This window comes from Metopolophium dirhodum, chromosome 6, assembly GCF_019925205.1.
Source record: "Metopolophium dirhodum isolate CAU chromosome 6, ASM1992520v1, whole genome shotgun sequence".
Taxonomy (NCBI): Eukaryota; Metazoa; Arthropoda; class Insecta; order Hemiptera; family Aphididae; genus Metopolophium; species Metopolophium dirhodum.
In genome coordinates, this window is record NC_083565.1 from 4,157,316 (window position 1) to 4,176,752 (window position 19,437).

Below are 19,437 nucleotides of genomic sequence, written 5' to 3' on the forward strand. Positions count from 1 at the left end.
ATATTATGTTCAGAGGTCGAAGTGGCTCAAGATAAGTGGAGGGATGCCTTACAATTCAGATTTCCTGATATCATCATAACATTCTTCTATTCCTCATCTAACAAAAAAAGTAGAGGGATGCCATCACCCCCCCCCCACACTTCGAGCACTGATTATATGTTAGCTGGGTCTAATTGGTTTTGATTTTTAAGAATTATTTGAAATTATCCAGAGGACACCACGATGTGCCGCAAAGGGACAAAATTCCTATTATACCTTCAAAAAAGTTTTAGTTTTTTTAATTTCTTTAAATACTTGAGTTTATGAGAATTTAGATAATTATTTTTCAATATCCGATAAATTATATATTTTCTTTCATATTTACGTAATTATAAAACTATTTAAGACAACATATTCATTGTACGTAGATATTCATTAATTATATAAGATCCGTGTTTTTCTGCAATTGTTGATTTTGCAGATGATTATGATACCTACATTTTTTTTTTGCCCGCAGATTAAATCCGGCCGTATTAACTAAGTAGGTACGTAATTTGATCGGGACCAATAAATATTTATAATCGAGACATTTTTTTTGTTTATAGTTTTTATAATATATTTTCAGCTATCCAAGCTTACATTTTCAAATTCCAACATTTACTAACTTCTTACAAAATACTAAATAAATATATTATCAAAATGAATAATACATTTTTTTTTTTTAATATAGTTGTTATATTCAAAATAAATGTATACAGATTTTATTCAATGCGTTTTTCATTAGGCAGCGTACAACTAAAAACATTACATTCCTCTATCGCAGTTTATAAAACAATTATGATACAACAATACAATATTATAATTTATACCTAATAGGTATATCGTATATATATTTATAATACTGTATTATTTCATTAATATACAATATTATATTATACCAAATGCGTACACGCGCGGTAGGTGTATAATTTGTTGTTATAACCACTAAAAATAATATTACAATGGTAACAAAAGTTTTATAAATATTATGTCAAGTAATATGACAATTGGCGGCAATCCTTGAAAGTATTCTGAACCCTACTTGAATATGTACACGGAAAATTGTAAGTACATCATTGGTAGTTATTTATGTAGAACCCAAACAACTACACAAGAGTCCTTGAACGCGTATGTGGACCACTTGGCGCGTGGCACGTTGCAGGGTAACAAATTTACGTTATTTTTTATTTTGTCAACCTGAATCCTTTTCGGTGTGTTCTTGATGGTTACTTAATATTGTCGGACTTTTTCTCCCTTTCGATCGATCGTTTTGACTTCAGAGAACGCACCAGTTGGTTATCAAACACTTAAATCGCCGGTTTTATTATTTAATACCACATAATAAATTTGATAAACGAATATGGTCATAAAATTTTATTAGGTACTTTGAGAAAACGTAGAAACTATATAACATTTTAAATGTATTGGCCACACCTGGACAGGATTATTCTGTTGATGTTCAACATATTTTATGTATATGATATATAATATAAAACGGTTTTATAATTTTAAATTTGTATCTCTGCGATCCTTTTGTCAATAACTACAATAGTTTAACCTATAGCCTAAGTTTTTTTTTAGGAGGGGGAGGGGGCTTAAGTCCACTTTAATACTGATTGAAAATGGGCGTCCATTGACTTTATTTGTATGAGGTTGGTAATCATTTGTACCTATTATTATTACGTTAGAAACTTATAGTTAATATCCAATATCCATATCATATTATGTACCTACCACACAGATACCTAGTTATACCTTTTTTTCTATAAGTGCTAATATTTCTTCTAGTAGGTAGGTTATTACCGATTTCGATATTACGATTTTTTTTATTAATAATTTTTCATTAACCACATAGGTATATGGACATATGGTACATAAAAGTATAAAACATCAAAAACAATAGGTATATAATATTATAACATTTTATATTATATTGTATACGTTTTAACAATTTGCTTTAGGTACTTTTAGAATTACTTTTTGAATATTATTGCGGAGCAGTAACATCATTATTTGTAACTATGTATTATATTATGATAATCGTGTTTTTTTCGTTGTAAAATATTTGTACTGCAGGGTCTTCGATTTTACTTATAGGTACTTATAGTGATCTTAAATCAAAATGCACATTAATGTACTATTATTATTATTACTATTTACTATAACTATTACTTCAAATCCAGCTGTATAACACGTAGGAGTTGTACGACAAAGGAATTCAGTTTCGTTAAACTCCTATATATAAATATATATTATAATATACTTACTGTTTCCGAAATAAAGACTCCATTTTTTTTCGCACAAAATAGGTAGCCGGCAGGTTAGGGTATATAGGTACACTTTGTCATATTTACTCGCCGCGGTTTATTATGGCAAAGTGAAAAAGCAGCAGATGTTGTATGTTTACTTATAGTTATTACTTTCAATGGGGTATACAAACTCCAATTGTACAGAGTCGAAGAATGTATTCTTTGGACGTGTAAGTTTTTTCGGATTTGAAGGAAAAAATGAAACGCAGAGTGCAAATTCAATATGTGTCATTCCGCGTGTCCTCGTGCAGTGCTCCGCCGCGGCCAGTGTGAATGACGTTATCTCGATTTTGCATCTCGCGGGCGACGTTCTCTGTAATATACGTATATATTATATTATATGCGGTGTCCTTACTCCTTTGTACCGAGGGCGACACAAACCGGCGGAATAGGTGACGAGATACGTCCTCCTTTTATATATATCTACATAATAAATATACATTATATATACTATATACTTTATATATATATATATACACATACACACATATATAAACTATATACATAGAGAGAGAGTCCTTGTGTTTACGGTTGTGAACTATCTACACATATATATACTGCACGTCTGCACATATCCTACAGGTACAATACCGAGCATAATACTCCGTTCGGAAATTTGCAGAAAACCCCTAGGTACAGAATGTTCTTTGATGTATAGCACAAAATATATTATTTATACGGTAAACATTATGACGCGGCGCCTTAGACAGTAAAGCTGCAGCAACCACCTGCCAGCGCGGCGAGCGTTAAAAAAAACACAAATATAATTTTTTTCCCAATATTTAGCGTTCAAAAACGGTCAACATTTCGAGACGGAAGTGTATACCAATTGCGCTTAAAATTATCTTTCCACACTATACCAATTGCAGCGCTCGTTTTAGGGTCGATAGACAAGTTGCGCTGAATAATAGCCGTCGATAGTTTACATTTAAGCAATGTAAAAAATAATACTTATCAATTATCATATTAAGGAGTTCAGTACAACTTTCAAGTTACTTTTCTTATAAATAAATCAAAGCCATACAATAATAAACGCGCTTATTCTAAACATCATGAAAATAAATGAAAATTATTGAGCATATAAAAGTGTCCAATGTACCTGTCTGCATCCCTGTTTAGCATACCTTATGATAAAAGTAAAAGTTAATCGCAATAGTATTGGTATATTGACTGTTGAAAAAAGGAGCTCAATATGGCTACTCACTGGTCCTAATAATACAAATTTTCATGCGTAACTGATCCATTCCCGCCAGCGGACAGGATGTATCTTTTGTAGACCTTAGGTGTATGTATATATAGCCTTAGGTAGGTATCTATAATAAAACGATTAAACGAAATGCAACAGAATAACGTTTTCGGAAAATTACGACGTGAGTCAGCATTCCAACAAACGCGTGTTCGGAAACGTGTCCGCAACAAAACTTGTGCACAGCCGCACAGGATGTGCAAACCCGAACGTCGCACATATACGAAATTAAAAAAAGCAAGGAAAAAACCGGCATTGTCCAGCCGATACAATATAATATACTACCTACACCTTATATATCATATAAGTGAACAAGGACGATATAGTGTATTCTTTTGGCTCCGGTCCTCGGAGTCTTCTAAGATTGACCGTCGCAAATGTCGACGACGGTCGGCGGAACTTCTCTACAGTATAATATTATTATATTATATTGTATATAGGTATACACGCGCGTACCCGTGTACCCAGGACGTATAATAGTTCCGGAGGAAAGTGAGGCGACAACAATGGAAATACACGTGTAGCCGATAAATGCGATAACTCGCGTATCGATTATACTATATGCACGATGCATGCCCGAAAAAAAAAAAGCAGGTGAACGAGTCGAAAAGGACAGAATGTTATATACGTACGCACAAGTATGTACACACGCACACACACACACACACATACATGTATAGTAAATATATTATATATAGGTTGCGGTGGACCGCCCAGCAAATGAATGGATCGGCATTTCCGGCCGTTTCATTCACCGTTTTCACAGTGTATATTATGTGCGTGCTGCGGCTCTCCCGAGAGACCCTCCAGATTTTCATTTCGAAACAGGTTCCGATTTCATGCGATGCGTGTACTTCTTACACGTGTGTGTGTGTGTGTGTGTGTGTGTGTTTTGTGTGTGCGTGTATATTATCATATATTATTATACACATTGTATGGTGAAAAAGATAAAAAAGAGAAAATCGACCGTTAATCGCGAGCGCTCACACTATGGGCATATAGCACACAAGTATTTCGTTTCCAAACCGTCGTCAGCATATATATATTATGTGCGTTTGGCATATATTATTATATATAGTACGCAAGTGCGTCACGCCCACCGTCTTCAGACGTTGTCGAAATAATAAACCCATATATATATATATATATATATATATTGTGTGTGTCATTGCGATGAGTTTTTTAACGGACTCCCGAAGTACGACGGAGTATATTATATGGAATAGGTATACTAAATACAATGCCGGCGACGCGACGATGACGTCTCTATATGTATAACAGAAAAATTTGAATACTTAACTACAACGCCCATCATATATAATAATATAATTTTCACTCTTAACGGTCCTGCAGTAACGTCGTTATTGTAGCTTCCTATACAAATATTTGAAAAGCGCGTTTCATAATAATCTCATGACATGATACAACGACGATGATATTTGATACATGATGATCTCTATAAGCGTTATGAATACGTATTATTGATTACAGACATTTTAGTAACGGTTTGGAATTAGAATACTAATGAGTGTAATGCAAGTGTTAAGATAAACTGAGATGTTTATGATTTTGACAAGATTATATTTCAATGTGCACCTATATGCTATAATATTAGTTCATATTCTATCATTAACTGGACGTCCATAAATTATTTGTTAAAAAACCGCTTCGAGCGAACAAAAACCACTCAGGTCCCTAGCTATAGTCCTGTTATGAAAAAACGAATTGATATCATAAAAAAAAAACGTTACCATGCAATGTTGTTTATATTTTTTTCTGACCACTAATACAAAAAAGTTGTTGCATTGTTTTAAAATCCGTTATCATTTAAATTTGACTAAATTTTTTCGCAAAAGTGATATCGAAAAAATAAAAACGATATTGCACGTAAAAGTTCTTTATTTTTATAGTGTAAATTTGGTTTCTTATGTATAACACTGTACATAATTATTATGTCTGTATACCTATATAGTCAGTTCTCAGTTCTTTCCGCATAAATCTTTTTCAATTTTATAATTACATAACAATTATCAATGGTACTATAGTGTATTATTAGATAATTTATAAGTTACTTTGAATTAGCATTTAAATATGACGTGTGATTAAAATGTTGATTTTTCTTAAAAATTGCCTGTATCAAACCCCTTAAAAAGCGAACATGTACGTCCTCTTAATACATTCCTATAATTTATGGTCTATATACCTATATAATATACGTCTTATTGTATACAGGTATAATGTATATACTGTTAGGTTAACGACATTAAGCATCAATAAACTATGAATAATAACTATTATAATTTATAATTATACTGTAAGAATGGTTTTGGTTATTTGCATATACATTTGTATATTTACCATTGTTTGTATTTTAAAATAATTATCATATCTCATAAGTACCTATATATACCTATCTACTACTGAACTATATGCTCGTTTATTGTCATATTTTTAAAACTCAAAACCATATAAAACTAATTATATTGCACTATATCTGTATACATATGTTAGAAATGATTGGTTCATTTCAATTGTACGTCTGTGCCCTGTGGACTGTACGGTATAATGTATAAAAGACTGAAACGGCACGCAATGAGTTCAAAATGGTAAAATTATAAATCATAAGAATACTGTAACCACATTTGTATTTTTTATATAATCTTATATAGATACAAATCTTACTCCAGGCCGGGCATTCAAGTCTTCCACCCAATGGTCAATGTGAACAAAATGTAGGTATGATTTAACTGATATAATGTGATATTTTTAAGCAATTGTTGTTTAATTAAATATTCATAGGTACATATCATAAATGAATATATACCAAAGGAAATTCAATTTCATAAGACTCTAAAAGTAAAATGCGTTTAAAATATTTAATATTATTAGTTGTAGCTTAGGTATATTGGATTGTTTGAAAAACATCATTAAATGATCAATTTTTTTAAAACTATACGAAAATAATTAAACGTCCCAAATAAACAACTTAAAAAAATCAACATAAATTACACGTAAAAGCGAAAATTTGTTAATATTGTTGTTTTTAAAAATGATGTGAAAAATAATCGTCCATAAGTCGTAACGCATTAAATAGTATTTACTATTTATAATCAATGATGTTGTAACATTATGCAGTCAATTACTATTGCAGCTGCTGTATTAATTTACCATAGCAAATAAACCAGTCATATCCGTTTATTGTACCTATATATCGACGAAAAATGCGTAAAATGAACTCGGCTCAGATGTGTCTATTTGGTTTGAAAAATCAGTCTCAATAATATAAAAAATAAAATATACCCCAAAAAAAGTGATACAACAGTGTCGAAGTAAGCGGAGCGAGACGACGGCCCAGCGTGCAACCGGATGACGGACCCAGTCTCATCGGCGCGTGTATCTCATGCCTTGTTAAAACTAATTTATGTTTGTTTTTCTCGTATGTATCCTCTGTATATACCCATTATGTTTAAACCTTTTTACATTTAAACCTACTATTGATACTACGTGTACCTATATATATATACGCCGGGGAATACGTCGGTACAGGTATTATTAGGTATATTATATTACACCATTCTATGTATCGATTTCGGATAATAATCACGTACACCGCGCATTCGATTCGGAGTTAATGGTGTGCAGAGACAATTGCAGGTATATATACCTATGTAAACGCGCACACCGTGTAATATATTTTAATGAGTCCGCTCGTGCAAGGGGGTATATATCATACGCATACGGTATATATATATAGGTACGCAGATACTTGTTAGTTGTTATGTTTTGTTAATGATGTGCCTGGAATTGAAAAACTGTACGATTGCCGCAATAATACATATAGTATAGGCAGGTATTGGGTATATATACCTCCGCAACTCCGACGACCGGGAAAAAATAATTATTGTAATAATATATATAACACACTATCTAGGTAATATATTATTTACCTATTACCATTTTATTTTTATTTTTCAAGACATATCATAATATTATGCTTATTATATAATGTAATTTCCTGTACGGGTCGTACATATTTATTCTTTTATTACCCGCCGCATAAAACAATCCCTGTAGGTTTTTCTTTTACGAAACGCGTGTCTTAAAATAATAATATATTCACATGTTTACATCGAATAACAATTATGACATTAATATTAAGATATATTAAATATTTTAAATTATTTTAAAGTTGTCTTGTAATATTATATAATTACGATACATATGGTATACAAATACCATATACCTCTAGTATACAAATGGTACCAGTATACCTATACAATCAACTACCAAGGACAAACGCATGGGGTTTGTTTTCATTTAAATCTATAGACAATAAATAGCGACCAATATTAATAATTTTGATTAATTTTACACAATTTTCCCTAAATATTAATACATTTTATAATAATATATTTAGCAATATAGGTAATAGAGTGGTGAAATGTTTGACATCGAAAACCAAGCTTATAATAATTGTGGGAACAAGAGTTCATATAAATATAATATAATGGTATATTTACTTTAAAAGTTGTAACTAAACCCAGGAAATAAATGCTCTTATTTCTTAAAACTATCATACAATTACCCAAATATTTTTGATAAGAGCACGCAAGTGAGAAGAAAACGGTGGTCTAACATTCAACATTTTTAGTTTTTACACTTCTTTATCTTAACTAAACTAACAATAACACAAAAACAAAATACCGGAATTAGGCACGCACCATAAATATAAAAAGTACCTATATTCGAAATAAACGCGATCAGGAATCAAGGTATAATTCCAAATGATAAATATTATCAAACACACATTCAAACAGAAAGCGGGCTCGGTCTCTGTAAGATAATACAACCGGACCGCAACGTACCCGTATCGGCCGTATCCATAACTCACCATGGCAGCCCGCTCACGACTGTTTGACCTCAATTAGCTGTAATTTGTTTGAGTTACCCTGTATAAGATACCACCACGGAATAAAATTCTGTGATACCACGTCCGATAACCGCGGTAGATAGATAAATACGCTGTCGCATTCATAAGTAGAACAATATTGACATTTGGTACGGAATGAAAATTAGGTATAGGTACTACCTTAGGTACTTACCTCAAATCTATTAATGCCGATATTATGAAAATATTTCTTGATTTAATATTTATAATTTCATAATTTACACTAAAAGCTACAATGTGTTAATAATATGTACTAAAAATTAATGAAATGGCCAGCTGAAAACGCTTAAATATGCAAAATAAAAGTTTCACCTTCCATGTATCTGTTAGGCATGGTATTTGGACGTTTCCCTCAGAATCAATATATATTTTTATACACGTTATAACATAGGTTGGAAAAAAGGTTCTTATGTTTTACCTGAAATATATGATCATTATAATGTGGGCATTTATCGACTATTATCATTTATCAATGATTAATAGACCAAAGTTATGTGAAAGTATTATTGAATTGTATATTTATATATTAATTAGGGTAGGTATTAATTTAATAATTTATACATTTATTGATTTGCATTATATATTATTGATGGTACTCGTGTATATGCTACCTACCCTACCCTACCTGTACTTCATTGGTGTAGTATAATGTCTTTATTGCTTAATATTTTGACTTTTAATTTTTGTCCGGGGGAAACGTTCAATGAATCATGGGGGAGAAAACGTCTTAGAATCGTTAGGTACATCGTACATGAAACGAATTAAGTACTTGGAATGCTTAGTCCTAACTCCAGACTATAGAGCTACACCATAAAAATTCAGTGTGCATTAAAATCCGGGCCCTAATTATTAATTACCTGTAACTAAGAAATCAATTTATCGTAATGATTTTAAAAATTATAAATATAATAGCATAAGTATTGTAGTCATATATATAATATTACTTAAAACTCAAAAGTTATACCTAGATAATAATAATTAAACTTTTTCATTAATATTTTTTTTACATAATTAAATAAAAATTATAGCAACTTTTGAACTCTCCCTCTTTCATAGAAAAAATGCGGGACATGGCGTTGCCTGCTCCTATAACGCATTATTTTTGCTAGGCGTCTGCATATTAAACGAACGCCATTTGATTATTTTGAATCTATAAAAATATTAAGTATTGTACGCGCTATGTCGTGTGGTAGGTGCGTGGTTAGCAGTACGCCGTCAAAAACTGCAGTCGAGTTGTATAACAAACAAACATAAGCTAATAATGGGACCACTGCAGAATTATTAGAAAAATAAAATAAAAAGAACGCGCATCACGACGAACGACGGAACATTTTATTGCGCGCGTGTACCGCGTGTACTCGCACAACGGATAACAATGAACATAATAAAATTATATATAATATTGTATAGTCAATAAACTAATAAAATATATAACACTATTACGCCAACACAATATTATACACGTACAATGATATATGTATATATAAATATATTATATAGTAGCTGCGGTGGTGTCCGTCCGGTCTTGGTCCCTCTCACTCTGTCTTTCTCCTCCCCCGCCGACACATATATTATACGCACACGCACTAATATACCACACAACCCCCAGTGGCGGCGCCGACCGTGTACCTATATTATATATATATATATATGTATATACTCGCACGCCCAAACCAGCAACGATGTTCTCTTTACCACCACCACCACCATCGGCCGACGTCTTACGGCGAAAAGAAGAGGGAAAAACACGCGTACGTACCTAAACGCGTAATAATAATAATATTATAAGACGTCCGTTTTATTCGATGTCACGGGCGTCTGTAGTGCACAGTCGTTCTTAAGGGTCGGTCGCCACTGCCGCAGCACGCGCACGTCCAGTGCTAAATACACCCTCGTCGATCACGGTCCGCGCCACTATTATAACATTACTCGAACAATAATATTAATAATTTATAATAAATAAACAAATAAATATTTAATAATAAATTACGATTGTTTTTTTGGGAACGTTGTCCGCTGTATACCGCATACGACATAATATTACTATCGTATCAATAATATAGTACATCTAATTATTATACACATTTATTTTATTTTTTTATAAATACCTACTTCATCGTTCGTCTCCGTGGATCGATTGTTTTTTTGTTTCTTTTATCTCTATTTTCGGGTGAGTTGTATAATTTATTTTTTTTGAAAATCATATTATAGGTACTTCACCTATAGATGTTTCCGTATAAAGTGTTCTGGAATACCTGCACTGCGCATTCATCATCGGACTTGACATAATAATATTAATACTTTTGCCAAACAGTTTCATAATAATTAATAAAAAAATTGTTTACGTTTTAGTCCGTTTGAGACGAAATGTGTCATACGACGATTTCCGGTACCGACGACGACGAAAACATGGACGAGATCTCTTCGACATCTCCACCGCCGACAAACTCCAAGAAACCCGGAAAACTACACATCGAGCCCCGGAAGGTATGGAAAAATGATTTTTGTTTTATTATTATATTCGTATCGCGCCGCCCGACCTGCAGCGCTGCGATGACTTATTATAGCCTATAGGTACGGTTTAAAATTAGCCGCGCCACGCTGTACATCCACCATAGGCTATATTATTATTAAATACTCAACGGGAACTTTTTTTTTAATAATGCTCCATTCCTATATATAGATCCGAAAGCCGTTGATGGAGAAAAAGCGACGGGCAAGAATAAATCAGAGCCTGGACGAACTTAAACGAATCGTAGTGGACGCCGAGAAATTCGTAAGTATACCTAAATAGTAAATACATCATTATATTATAATATTGTATAATAGGTATACCTATACCGCGACACGTTAACGTTATAAATTAGTTTTTATTATATACATACACGCAGATGGCATTAAATAATTCAATATTATTGTTGTAGCGGTCGACTCAAAATATCGTAAAAATCCGCATTCTTGTACGTCAAATTATTTATACTCTTACGCGCGTTCGTATAAAAGCGGGAAACGGAAATAGCCGGATTATACGACAGTGAGCACGGGTACCTACATAATCCTATCAAACGTATTAGTGTATCACTTACACATACTATTATGCACCTCATATTATATTTTACGTGTCGCCATGTGCACATTGGTATATGACGCGAGTATTTTTAATACAATATACAACATTAGTACATATTATTTTATACAAATTAATACGAGAAAATCATATTAAAAAATCCCGATATGGGTTAGTAAATACGCTCGTAAAAAATCAACATAACGGACCCCGCTAGATTAGGTATTACTCGAAGTTTTATTTTATCTTTTATTACACCGAACCCTTTCTCGACTCACACCCTCCACATAGGATAATCTACAAGACTAGGCATAAATATTATGTAGATAAGGATTTTTCAGTTCGGGGGATGGGGGTATAGAAGGGTGCTCAGAATCGACCAAAGTCCACTTAACATTAAGGGGGTGTTTATATTATACGTGTCCAAGAGTGTATTATATAATATAAGTTAGTATACATAACGGGAAAACGTATTTCATACATTTAACGAGTTACCTATTAAAATATTAGCACTTTCTGTGACCTCAACTGAACCTTGGCACCTATATAGTGATATGTTTTAATTTTATATATTTTATCATATAATATTCAATAACAATTTATGATCGATATTCGATATAAAGGTTGTATACTATATAGCGGCTGCGTATATACCAACTATTTTTTGCCAGATTTTGCTCATTTTTGATCTTAAAGGGACAATAACAACCGACAATGACAACTTTAAGGCATTACAAATTTTACTTTAATGGCTTATACAACATGCATGATTTGTGATAATTACTAATTAGTAATTAGTATGGTTGGTCATGGTCGTGTTTAACATATCTATTAATAAAAAGTTTATTGTTAAACCAGGTACGTTCACGTGTACATATTATTTGAATGAAATAATTTAGCTATAATAGATCGAATAATCGAATTTCACAAATTCTGCTAGTAAGATTTTAAGCGAGTAAAAAAATGTTATAGTCAGATTATTGTAAATATTATAATATCGTGAAGGTACTATTATTAGATAAAAATTTAATTTCAAAAAACACCTTACATTGTCACATCGACCAATTACCTAGTATTATTTATAGTTTGTTGGACAGACTTGTCTGCTGTTAATTTCTATATACTATCCCTGCAGTGCTTATAGTAGTCGAAATATAATGATAAGGTTCGATTTGAGATTGGACGATATTTTAATTTAAATAAAACATGTAGGTTGTAGGTACCTTTATTTGGTTGAGGATTCGTATAAAAAGGTACTTTATCCAGAGGGAAACTGGTAACGCCCCTATTTATAGGTATCAAGATATACCTCAATATCACGTGTAGTCGTGTGATGTACCTAAATATAGATTTGTACACGAGTGCGGAGTTAAAAAAAAAAATGTTAGTACATTTATAATATTGTGGTAGGAGAAGGGAAACGTTTTAATAGTTAAATATAATAATAATATAGGTATCAGGTACATAATCATCGATCATCGACTTTAGTCTATTGTCAATTTTAAGGAGAACCGTTTATTTATCTACAATCGTTTTTGATTGATTGCAGGCCGGACAAGACCTCTCCAGAGTGAACAAACTGGAAAAAGCCGATATCCTGGAGATGACGGTCAGGTACCTGAAACGGAAGTCGACGGCCTCGGCGCCGTCACCGCCACCGCCCGGACCGGAAGTATACGCTGCCGGATACAGGCGGTGCATAGGACAGGTCCAAGAGCTGTTGGCCGAACAGTGGACGGACGAGCGGCGACTAATGTCCGGTCAAAGGATGATCGAGCACTTGGAGTCGTGCGCGAGGAGGCTGAATAACGCGCCGGCGAACCGATTGTCGTCTTCGTCTTCTCCTTCGGACCAACCGCCGAACACCAATAATGTCACCGTCGTGAGCAATAATATTAACGTTTGCTCGTCGTCGTCATCATCGTCTTGCTCGTCCGACGAAGATGATAGTGGCGCGGCGACGGAGGACCGCACCGCGACGGAGTTACGCCGAGACGCCACCCCCGCAAAGTTGATGTGGAGGCCTTGGTAGACAACCGCAGACCACATCACACCTGTTTTCGCGCCCCTGTTTGACATACGTTATTCACCATCGTAATGTAATAATTATTAATAATTGTATGCCGTAACTGTACCTGTTCTCCAAGACTTTAGTTCGTAAGACATATTGTAAATATTGTATCGCCACGATAATGATGATTATTTTTGTATATCTCAAATAAATAAGACAATCGATCGAATCGTTATCATTTCAATAGTCGTTTTATTATTCGTTATTAGTTATTTAGTTATTACAATCGTTTCAAACTGGTATATAATATTATATACATACTTAACCTATACAACATCACATATTGGTCTAAACGTAAAACAAAACGTTACAATAAAAATTCACTGTGCACAACACTATTCACCGAAACAAGCTGCAGCTCTCCGGTGCGAAAATTGACGTCATTATTGTTGTTACTGTGTACCTAGGTAGGTGGTCTGGTGGTTTATCGTTATTGCTCGTATGACGTATATAATAATTAAAAGGCACGCCGTTCAGGACTGTACACGAACAGTAGGTAATCGAAACAATCGATATTTTAACTAATGTTAAAGGTAAAAAAAAAAAAATTACAAAACAAATAAATGAACGTTTGTAAGCTATCATAGCAGACAATCGTTTAGGTGTAGATATTTGAACACATAAAATATCAAATATAATTCAAAGGAAAAATGAGCATATTATCTAATAGTTTCCTCATTAGCGCTGATCATATAATAGAAGGTAAGTCATATATTATCATATTGTTTGTGTAATTGTTTCAGAGTCAGAGAGAGCTACAGTGCTGGTGACAACAGTTCTAAATATTAAAATATATATAATATATGTATTAAAAATGAAAAAAAAAAAAAATTTACAAATGGAATGGTTCAAAAATTAAATTATACAAACAATTAGGCCCAAAAACTTATATTTTTTGTAGTATTCATTGATAATTAAAACATATACAATTAGTGAAATGTGCGCATTCAACATTTTGGTTACTGCGTTTGTTTTTAATCATAGGTTTATAATAATATTAATAAATGATGTATCGTTAATAACAATTAGCCCAATAATATTTATAATAATAATATTCAAACATAAACTTATATATTAAATAATTCATCATTACAGGAAAATAATAGTTTTTTGACTATCCCTTACATTATAATATGTATTTAATGAGATATTTTAGTTTGCCTAATTAAACAGTTTATTAATTTTGAGTAATTAAATTCACACTAAACATAATGAGATAGATGTATCATTAGAATCATATATAGTAGACTTAAAAATTAATATGTAAAACTTTAACTAAATAAGTGTGTATAAAAACACGAGTGACAAAAATAAAATTATCAATCGTGCTTTCATACATAACCAGATTTTACCGATATTTGTACATCTCAAACATAATATTTAATACTTTAACAGAACTAAACTTAACACTTTGAATTAAATTATTCTAAAATAAATAAATGAAAGCATAACCTTTATGGATTATAAAAAAGTTATCTTTAACAATAAAGTAATGTAATTAAAAATGGTTTTTTACTTCAAAACATGTATTAGGTATGTACGTTTATGATAAATATTCTTAACTTAACTTATTAAAGTCTTTTTTATTGTATACATATAAAATTCAAGAATATTTGTACAGGCAATTTGACAATTTATTACAATTATTATAAACACTATTACAGCACATTAATTTAAACTTGTAAGAATAAGAATTGAAAGTATGCTACCATTATAGTCAATATTGTCAAATACCATTTCTATAACCAAGTACAAACATTAACTTCATTAACCATGTTTATACTAATTATTTTTAACCATTTCCATATAAAGTGAAATCAGAAATGTAAGTAAAAATTATATACTTAAAAGTTGGAAGTAACTGTATGTAAACGACAAAATGTAAACTTAGAAAAAATTATTTTTTATGACTTAAATTGATACAATAAGAGGATAAAAATAATGATTATAATATGTTACAATTTGTATTGCATAATAAGAAGATATATGAAATCAATTATTTCTAATTTTATAGTTGTTACGAGAACTGTAATAAAATTTATGTTTGACCATGAATAGCAATATATATTAAAGATAAATTAAAAGTTTATATATTTAATTAACAAATAAGTACTGTAATTATTAAAAATGTAAATACTGTTTTTTTTTATAAATAATACTATTATAGTATTTCTATATATCATAATACTGAATACATTAATATTAAACAAATATCAATAGTTAATTTAATAACAAATGAATGATTCACATATCATTTAATATTTAATATAATAAAAATACAATAATCTTATTAAAAAATGAAATTAATCAAACATTTTTTTTTAATTTTTGAATGCTACTATAAATTCTAGAAAGTAACATTTGTATAGTCATTTACACTAATGTAGATGGACTAATAATTACACAATCACTATTTTTACAATAAACTTGATAATTTATTTTAGTAAAAACATAATAGGATTTAAATTAGCTAAATAATATGTATCGTCAAAGAATCTAATAAAAATAACTCATTGTAACAATATTTTTGAATATTTAGAACGAATATAATAATAAATTAATTATAATATAACAAAAATGTTTAGTATAATAATAATAATAATAATAATAATAATAATAATAAACTCCAATATTTGGTTTTACCTGGCATAATATGTTGGTTTTAAAATTGCACCCAATTAGGATTAGAATTTCCACCTGGTTGAGAAGTATTATTTGCAGAAGTAAATTCACCCCAATTATTTGGATTTGTAGATTGATGCGATGGAGATGACGTTTGTGAAGGCGGTGCCGGAATGGTTTTTATACTGGATGAGCCTGGAGGTGGTGGCAACAGTCCTCCAACGCCCGAAATTGTCGGTCGAGGTTTAGCCGCCTGCTTATTAGCAACTCCTTCACTGCCATCTTTTTTCTTAATATACAAAGAAGTTAAATTTAGTTGTTAATAATTTCATACCATCAAAAAATTTAAGCTTACTGTAATTTTCATATTGATTTTAATTGTTTCGCCTTCCTTGAATTTCAGATCCAATTCTTGTTTGGGTTCATTCTTTTCCTTAGCAATTTCTTCACAGACTTTAATTCTTTTAAAATGATCTTGTAAGGCAACATTTAAATCAAAACTATCAGAACGATCTCCAAATCCAAGACCAATAAATGCAGCACGACCTGATTTGGACAATATAAAGTAATTTTATAAAATATTGAAATGAGGTCATAAAAAACATACCATTTTCATCTTGGATGCGTACGACAAAGTATCTAGATGAATCAGATACAGACTCAAGCGCCACACCTGGGTACTGTTCAATCGGACATTTGGCAAATAATTCACCATTGTTGCGGTCTTCGAGTTTAAGAGTGCATGCATCACCCACACTGACAATCCTCAAGCGGCCTGTCCAAGTTGGTTCAGCGAGATTCCAATCGGCCGCCCTAATCATAAATTAAACATAGCATACAGACAACCGCATAGTACAGCACAGACATGTGAATTGTTGATTTTGCATAATTTTTTTTGAATTGCAAATCGCAATCGTCTATGCTAGTACTGACCATTGCCAAATACCAAACTAATCCGAATTAAACTATATTCACCTGTATCCTCTGTTGGTGGTTCTCGGCGGTATTTTGAAAACAAACACTTCGTTTTTTACCAACAATATGCTCTCATAGGTGTCCATGATTTCTTTTAAAACAAAACTGTATAAAAACTTATAAAAAATAGGATTGAACTCATTCAATTTTACAAATAAATGTATTGTTCTTCTTGTAATCGTGTTAAAAAAGTATATCAAATTTGACTTTATCACTGTTACAGTGTACGTTGTTTTCTTTTTAGTCCATGAATCGTGGGAGGCTCGGAGCACGGTGCAGATAATAATAATATAATTGTGTGGCCGAGAGAAATCATTGATTAATTTTACTCCATGACGATTCGTATGAAATTTTGAACAACCACATAATTAACAGCCACGGTAGACTATTATTAACAGCTATAATGACGTCGGGGGAGGTATTAGCCCCCAATCCCTCGATCACATTCACGCGAAAAATAAATGTACGATAGGTAGATTGCAAAATATGTAGTCGGTTGTGGTCGTACGCATAGTTCTATTTGATATTTAATATTAGGTAGGTACCTATTTATTATGTAGAATGTAGATGGAAGAAAACAATGGAGAGTGTACAGGCGTGGATCTAGAAATGAAAAAAAAAGGGCGGGGCTTTACTTCAAGTACTTAGTACATAAAATAATAGGTATTGAATAACTATAAGTAATTAGTCGTTGTCATAGATATAGGTACTTATTATAGTATTAACTATTATTATATATATTTTTTTAAATTCTGTCCTTTGACTGGTCCTATTGACCATTAGTAGATATTATTACCCAACAGCCATAATATGTATATTTGTGGGTAAATTGTCTATATTAAACCGGAGCACAGGGCCCATATTTTCCAATATTTGTCTTAAATTACTCAAGAATTTATATTTTTGCATTTTTTCATATATTTTGTTGGTGTAGTTTTAAATTGTGAACATCTTCTAAATTCTCAATCGAGCGTTGAATGCATTGACTTTAGTTTTACAATGATGTGTGTTTTTTTTACACGATAAAAGTATAGTGGTTTGAGTGGATAGTAAAAAATATGTCGAAACTCGAAATTATGTTTTGATTTTCAACATCAGTGAATTTTCTGGCGGGATAGTGAATCTGGTTGGTGCCATTCGAGACGTCAAAAATGATCATTTTTGGTATAGGCAATTAGTTATCAAAAGCGTCAGGGAGAAAAAAAACTCTCATTTCCAAGTTTTATTTTTTTTTTTATTTTTTGAATGTTTTATTCAATCTGTTACACAAAGAACAATAAGAACAATTGAGGAATAATACAAGTAACAGAGTAGATACAACAGATCGTAGAAGTCTCCCATTGGAGGTACTACGTTAAAGAGAGAAAAAAAAAAAGAAAACATGAGTATTAAAGAAATTCACTTCCAAGTTGAATCAAAAAATAAAATGACGCTATACGGAGAACATAGTATCTCGTTCAGTTGGGTATTTTTGAGTACCTACCTATAAATTCCGAGGTACATATTTTATTGTTATAAAATTGTGAATGTATCGTATCATAACTCTTAATACCTATTACGGAACGTCTGAAACTCTGAACGGTCGCATAAGACCTATGTGTCATACTGTCATGTGAGTTGTGACTATCATAGTGAGTATATGTGACTAATATTGACAAATGACAGTCGACTATCGATCTATAATAACTATTAATAGGTACTGACAATAATAAACTCAAGATTTTCAAGAAGAAAAATTCAATAATTATTTTTTTTTGTATACATCGTTTTTATTTGTATGTATTATGTACGAAGTTGATAGGGGTCTGTAGTCAGTACTTTACGCTGGTATACCACAAAATATGTGACTTCTTGAACACTCATTGAACCATTTGAACGTATCAGTCATCAGTGTATCACTCACTCACTACTCACACATAAACTCCAGACTCCAGTAGTCCAGTCTCCAATATTTCTGCCTTGAAAATCTGCTATATAATGGCGTATTCGGCGACAGAACCAAGACGCTAAATATTTCTAAAGCAGTAAAGTACTAAAGTATAATATAAAGGCCCGCATCAAAGCGCGTCGATGATTAGATTATGGACGCGATCGGTCGATAAATTATGATACTATGATAGTATAATTAATTTGTATTAGGTATCTATGATATTAAAGTCGACATTCCTTTCAGTGGCCATT

The 19,437-nt window shown here is 31.8% G+C and overlaps 2 protein-coding genes across 2 annotated transcripts; one reads left to right on the forward strand and one right to left on the reverse strand.

The window, feature by feature from the left end:
- The first annotated feature begins 10,322 nt into the window (after window positions 1-10,322).
- On the forward strand, window positions 10,323-13,843 carry LOC132947821 (transcription factor HES-2-like). The gene is made up of 4 exons (XM_061018049.1): window positions 10,323-10,691; window positions 10,874-11,008; window positions 11,205-11,297; window positions 13,138-13,843. Exons 2-4 carry the CDS (start codon window positions 10,889-10,891, stop codon window positions 13,618-13,620), a joined length of 696 nt encoding a protein of 231 aa, XP_060874032.1. The 5' UTR covers window positions 10,323-10,691; window positions 10,874-10,888; the 3' UTR covers window positions 13,621-13,843.
- Window positions 13,826-17,478, reverse strand: LOC132947820 (NECAP-like protein CG9132). The gene is made up of 4 exons (XM_061018048.1): window positions 17,257-17,478; window positions 16,889-17,094; window positions 16,637-16,827; window positions 13,826-16,570 (listed from the first exon to the last, which is right to left on the reverse strand). Exons 1-4 carry the CDS (start codon window positions 17,340-17,342, stop codon window positions 16,322-16,324), a joined length of 732 nt encoding a protein of 243 aa, XP_060874031.1. The 5' UTR covers window positions 17,343-17,478; the 3' UTR covers window positions 13,826-16,321.
- Between the last annotated feature and the right edge of the window lie 1,959 nt (window positions 17,479-19,437).

Coding starts and splice junctions, on each gene's coding strand:
- LOC132947821 (XM_061018049.1), top strand. CDS start 10,889: ATGTGTCATACGACGATTTCCGGTACCGACGACGACGAAAACATGGAC. Junction 11,009..11,204: donor TACACATCGAGCCCCGGAAG/GTATGGAAAAAT, acceptor TCCTATATATAG/ATCCGAAAGCCGTTGATGGA. Junction 11,298..13,137: donor TAGTGGACGCCGAGAAATTC/GTAAGTATACCT, acceptor GATTGATTGCAG/GCCGGACAAGACCTCTCCAG.
- LOC132947820 (XM_061018048.1), bottom strand. CDS start 17,342: ATGGACACCTATGAGAGCATATTGTTGGTAAAAAACGAAGTGTTTGTT. Junction 17,095..17,256: donor ACCACCAACAGAGGATACAG/GTGAATATAGTT, acceptor ATTTATGATTAG/GGCGGCCGATTGGAATCTCG. Junction 16,571..16,636: donor AAATCAATATGAAAATTACA/GTAAGCTTAAAT, acceptor TTGTATATTAAG/AAAAAAGATGGCAGTGAAGG.